Consider the following 6,258-nt stretch of genomic DNA (forward strand, 5'->3'; position numbering starts at 1 on the left):
CCTCAGCCGGTTTCCTGGCTTTTTACTTTTTTTCTGCCAACGTTAGCAATTATTTCCTGTTCTCGCCAGTAAGCGAGGCTGTGACCCCCCGCCGTCTATCTCAGTAGGTGCGCTTACCCACACAGAAGCAGTTAGTGATGATGTTCGTGACACGGCAGCCCTTCGGAGGGAGGAGGATGGACCTCCCCCGCGAAACGGCCTCTCCTGCCTCCCTGGGTCACTTGTTTTACGGACAGCACAAAAGCTTAAACTGGGAAGTGCCGGAGGGGACAAAAGCTCCGTGTTGAGGCGAGTGGGAGTAAACCGGTGAGAGCTGGAGGCCGCGCCGCGGGCTCCGCGAGCAAGAGCTTTGCCTGGAGCGTGACTGTGGGCCGCGGAGAGAAGCCGGGGTCGAGGCCTGGCGGAGGATGGAGAGCCCAGGGCAGGGCGAGAGCAGGCACCTGGCCAGCAGCAGCAGGAGGGGCCGGTCAGAAGAGAGGAGTGAGGAGAGGGAAAGACAGGGCGTCGTAAGAGGAAAGGAAGGGTCAGCAAAGGAGTGGTGGAGAAGGCTGCAAAAGAGGACGAGGAGGACAAAATTGATCATCTTGGCAAAACGGCGTCAACAAGCTCACTGACAGTCAGTGCCCAAAGTATCTGTATCTCCGTTCGGAGAGAAAGCAGTCACTGCTAATCTCCCAGCCCTTACTGATGGGGCTCTGTCAGATTTAGGTCATGCTCCTGCAGCTGTATCAGTTGATCTAATGAAAGGTTTTGTTCCTCCCTTAACCCTTATTCCCGTGGAAGGTCTTAACTGCTACTAACTTTGTTTTAAACTCTCTGTATGTTGTGCACTCTGCCATGGATCAGTGTATAAATAGCAATCCTCAACCTTCAGGCCCCGTTTTACCTCAGTGACTCTCAAGTACAGAATTCACATTGTCGACGTTCCCACGTCAGCCCAGCCAAGAGGAATCTGCAGTTTTGCCATGACATTGCTTTGCTTTCGCTTGCAGTAAGATCCAAAGGAAGTATTCCTGTTCAAAGCAGCCTTTGGAAATCTTGACAATTAATCTGAATATTCTGCAGGCAGAATAGGTGCTGGGAAAGGATTTAGGTTAGTAAAAGAAGTAGCTAAGACCTCCTGTAGAACTGTAATATTAAAAAAATAACTGGTTCTTATGAAGGAACATAAACTGTCTAGCTTGGGATCATAAACCAACCTCTAGGTTTTGGGGCTTAGAAGAAACCTCTTGCTAGGGAAAACTCTTGCTCCCATATCTACTGAGTGCATGTTTTATTCCCCCAAGACAGGGCTCACCATTTTTTTGTCCCTGTTACGAAGTGCAGATTACATATTCGATTTTAATTCCATCACGATTAATTTTCCTCTGAATCTATATATCAATATATCAGCTTTGGATAAATGATCTTACAAGACACCTGTGAGGTGCTTGCTGCTGATACTCAAGGTCAGGCTCTCACTGTTTCAGACTATAAAGCACTTGTCTTCAAACTCCCAGCAGCAAGGCAAAGGTCCGTATCACACGTTCGATGTGTAGTTTTGCATTGTGCCGAGACCTCCTAAGGCTAACACAATGCAGTGCAAAGAAACGTCTTGACCGGTACTTAGTACCAGTACTAAGTAGTCACCACAGATTTATCCCTCTCCTCTTTCTGTGGAACTTGCTCTTCATTCACAACAGCTAAGTTCCTGTTGTAACTCTTCGGAAGACTGGGATAAACTGCTCACGGAGAATTTGCATTGGCTTCCAGGACTATCGGGTTGTGTATCTCTTTTAAGAATACATTCATTATAGTTTTGAACACTGCTACTGTAAACAAGTACCTGCCTTGTCTTATTCCTTTAGCTTCAAAGGATTTGTCTTTCATATCTGCTAAGACATGGAATTATTCAGAACAAATCTTGGTTTACGTAATATTTATAAAATATTTTTAAAGTGAGATAATCTCATCCTCCTCTCCCAGATGTGTTCAGATGAAGACAGTGAAGTTCCTCCGTTCTCTGCAGCACGTGTGACTCACTCTTTGGAGTGTGGTATGTATTTGTGTTTACACTGCCATGGAAACTGTATTTGTTCTCTGTACAGTAAAGCACATTACAGTGAAAGGGCCATTGATATTAGCATAGGCGGTGACTTCATATTCACCACCAAAAATTGACTCCAAGCACCCTGTGCATTCATGTTCCCTTTGAAAAAAAAAGCTGGATGGCAAATTACCAATGAGTAGCAAGTCTTTGGGGCAGCAGAATCTTCTTTGTTGCTTTAGTAATTGGCAAAGTCTTGGATTTTTTTCCAGCAAGCCTGGTGCATGGAGTTGTTATAAATAATGATGGTGATGGTGATGGGGTCTTACATCCATCTAAGGCTCATTTCAGTGCCCTTCTGCTGAATGGATGTGGTTCCTTGTCAGGCATGTCCTTCGGAAGGATCCAGAAGAACTCCACAAATATCAGATGAAATCTAAAGTATACGGGGGGGTCACCGCAGATGCATGTACAGATGCAGCTACAGACAAAAGAAAGCAGACATCAGGGTATCAGTTCAGAGTAGCTGTTCCAGCTGTACCAGTGAGAAGTGCCAGTAGTTTGCTCCTGTTGTTTTCCTCCAGATAAATAAATATCAGCCCATTTTAATCTTAGATACGCTTTTATACCAAGGTTTGCTAAATTATTTTTCAGCTAGTATGAACAGGATCTAGGTCACTGAAATGCAGCCAGCCGAGATGTAATCCAATAGTTCTTTAACACAAGACAGCACAGTGAATGCACAAGGAGTTTCCCTACCCTGGTACTTACTCCTGGCACTCCAGCACAAGCAGAGGAATGTCAGGAGCTGGAATTTGGCTGGAGCAGAGTTAAAACTTTTACTTTTGGGATGAGGGCATAGTGAGGTAGGGGCATGTCAGGAACTTTAAAGACCACAAGTGCAGAGATTGCATACAATAAATTAGGCTTAATGGAAGAAATGGTGAAATTTTCAGGGGTAATTTCTCTCTTTATGCACAAATACAAAACCAGAATTAAAGTTTTGACATTATATTCTTACCTATTTTGGCTGGATGTTTATGCCCCAGTGGATTTAAACAAAGATGGATGCAATTCAGGTCATGCTGCAGCTTAAGTGGGAAGAAATTCTGAAAGGTTTTGCCTTCAGTGTGCAAGAAAGTAAAAATGAAGGAAAATTCAGCCATAACCACGCTTGTTAGTTCAGCAAAGAACAGTAACGTGAAAGCCCTGAGAAACCAGATCAATGAACTGAAAGACAACAAATGAGATAAGCCTTCAGCTGTGAAGGGATGGATGTTTTCTCAAATGGGAAGGAATGAGGCAGTTCGTGTAAGTGGAATACACCACTCTACACTCTAAAAGGCATATTCTATTTTTTGCCCAAGGATCTCAGTTTTTCATTTTATCCTGAAATAAGCCATGTAGCTTTCTGCTTGAGGGTGTTTTATTCTCAGCTCTGCGTTTTCCTGGAGACCTGATTTTTCACTGCACTGCACCATCTGCTCATGGTTTGCACCACTGTGGAGTGGAAGGAGTGCAGGGCCTGGCATGAAGTGTCGATACTGCTTTGAACTAGTTGTCTACACAGAAGAGAAAAATGTTGCTTAGTGGGGGAATCCTACTGAGAAAATATTTCAGATTTTTCCCTTCTCTTGCAAGTTCCCAGGAGTTTGGAGCACATGAATATTCTGGTCTGTTCTTTATTCTGTGCTCATGAACTCCTTTATCAGCCTCACGGGACATGAGCAGCCCCAGAGGCTGAAAAACGGATCAAAAAGATGACCTTAAAGAGAAACCAAACAGAAGCTAAAAACTCTTCCCTGTTCATCCGCTGGCAGATCACACAGTTCAGTGTCTTGCAAGTGTTACAGGAGCTTTATGGAACACAGCGTCTGCCAATTGCCATGTACACGTGCAGTTGGCCTCCTGAATGCTAGACATGCTGGAAAAGATAATATTGTTTAACTTAGATTTGATGCTTCAAATAACCATGTGTATCTTCAGTGTCTCTTTTGTATTGGGATATTCAAATCGCTGTGAAAAGCATCAGTTAAAACAAATTCGGGAATGATACGATTTTAAAAAAAAATATGGTACTGTAAAGAAAATGTTGGGGAGAGCATCCTGTGCCTAGGATAATCCCTGGTCTGATTTCATACAGTTTTTCAAGATGCTCGTCAGCAGTCTACTTTGTCTAGACACGGTAACCCCAGGAGAACAGAAGTCATTCCCTGTTGATGCCCGCTCTTAGTCTATTCCCTACCAAATGTAAAAGAATACCTAAAAATACTGTTGTTCAAAGCTGGCTTGGATAAATTAAGCTCACGGTCAGTTTTCAGCTCAAACCAGCTGAACCTAGGTCCATGTCTTACAAATGGGAAGAGAAAATGCCATCGTGTTTTAGCTTTGGTGCCATGCCACGAGGAAGAAGTAGTGTCAACTTACTACTTTACAGAACTGAGATAATACAATAAATTATAAAAACACGGTAGCAGTAGCAGAAAAGAAATAAAGGTCTTAAAGCCACCCTAGCACCAGAAACCTGGACTCTGAGACTGTGGCTCTTCTGGAACACGGACCCTTGTCTGAGGCACAGAAAGAGGAAAGGGAAGTTGGGTCATTCCCTGCACTATTAATAATTGGCGGAGGCAGGCGTTTCAGCTTGTAGTCTCCACATGGTGCCATCTTTTTGATTTTTTTTTACCACTGACTGGCTGTTCAAACCTGCCATATGAGACTTGGTATGCTTGAGTAGGCTGGGGACGTACGTACCCCGACCCTGGGCCGTGGGGAACAACCAGCTGGCCAACAAATCCAGCCAGACTTCAAGAAAAAAATTATAGCTGGGCTAGTTGGCTTAGATTTTAAGAAAGACTGGCAGGTATCCCACTCACATCATAGCATCCCCTGTTGGAAGCGATTAACTTTTTGATAAGGTCATTTCTTTAACACATTAATATGTTTACTGCCCCACGTTCTACAGATCCTTGACGAGAGATGCAATTTTCATGCCTCCTTAATAGATAGAAAATGGAAACCCTGAAAGGAGCAAAAAGACAGGAAATTTGGACCAATAATAAAAGAGATGCGGGAAGGATCAATACATGTTAACTCTGGAGTGTTTCCCTAACATACATGAAAGGCCAGTCACAAATTTCTTAGTTAAATTGGATTTTGACACAAAGGTCAGCTTTCAAAAACGCCAAGGCCGATCTCTACAAACAAACAAACAAAATCCTATTACCAACTATAAAAAATGCTTTCCTTCAAAAAATGAAGACCTGGAAAGGCAAAGAGTTTAGCCAGTCTTTGTCGATACTCAAATTTATGGGCAAAAGCAAGTAATGACGTTTTTTGTCCCAAATTTGAAAACACAAAGTATTTCTCATCCTATCAAGTTCTTTACCATCGCGGAACGGTTCAGACAAGCCTTGCTAACCCATTACAGGGGACTCGGCACTTATCATCTAAGCAACACACTTTCCACGTAAGCTGGGAAGAATATATATATATATGTGTGTATATATATATGAGAAACGCTGAAAAATTCAAGCCCTTTCAAATTCAACGCGGTTATAAAGTCTGATGATGCAAAAGCACTTGTATTTTTTTCCTGGCTGATCTGTCCGTCTGTTTGATTTCCTGTGGTGACAAGCAGCATCAGAGGTTGTTGATCCGAGGTGAAAAAACCCTGCCCTTAGAGAAGCGCATCGCTGGCACCGCCGGTGCCCCCTCGTATGCCCGAACTCCCCGGCTGCTGCCGCCTGTGCAGATTCCCGCCAGCCGAAGCGCTGCTTGTAGAACACAGTAAGGGGAAAACGGCTGTTCCGAAAATAAATCCGTGCTACGAACTTTCGGGACCTGTTTCCTGCAGGGCTCTGGACACGTGCTGTTCCTGACAAAGGGCATTTTGCTAACGGCACTGTCCTGCGCGAAGTGCTCCCGGTACTGCCGCCTTCCAGGGGAGACCTCTAACACCCCCCCAAGGCGGCAACGGGCAGTCCGGCCCCGGCGGGCCCTGCCTTCGCGCCGCAACCCAGCCCCCAGGTAGAACAAAATGGGAAAATCCACAACTGGGCGGCTTTGCAATTTGTCGCGATTAAGGCCACGTAGGTTAATCCACGCTGTTGCTGGGGCGGTCTGTCCCTGCAGAGCAGTTTGCAGAATCTAGCCCACAACAAACGGAACCGTCGAGCTCCTCCGCTGGGAGGAGGGATAACTCCCTGCGCTAACTCCCGCGCTGCCGAGGT

The 6,258-nt window shown here is 44.8% G+C and overlaps 1 protein-coding gene across 1 annotated transcript in view; it reads left to right on the plus strand.

Moving 5' to 3' along the window:
- The first annotated feature begins 2,900 nt into the window (after nucleotides 1–2,900).
- FAM212B (family with sequence similarity 212, member B) overlaps nucleotides 2,901–6,258 on the plus strand; it is a 14,918-nt gene continuing 11,560 nt past the window's right edge. The window contains exon 1 of the mRNA XM_009331977.1: nucleotides 2,901–2,984. Within this exon, the coding sequence (XP_009330252.1) occupies nucleotides 2,901–2,984 (84 nt within the window). The remainder of the gene's footprint in view (nucleotides 2,985–6,258) is intronic.

Source organism: Pygoscelis adeliae, unplaced genomic scaffold (genome assembly GCF_000699105.1).
Source record: "Pygoscelis adeliae isolate BGI_AS28 unplaced genomic scaffold, ASM69910v1 Scaffold189, whole genome shotgun sequence".
NCBI lineage: Eukaryota > Metazoa > Chordata > Aves > Sphenisciformes > Spheniscidae > Pygoscelis > Pygoscelis adeliae.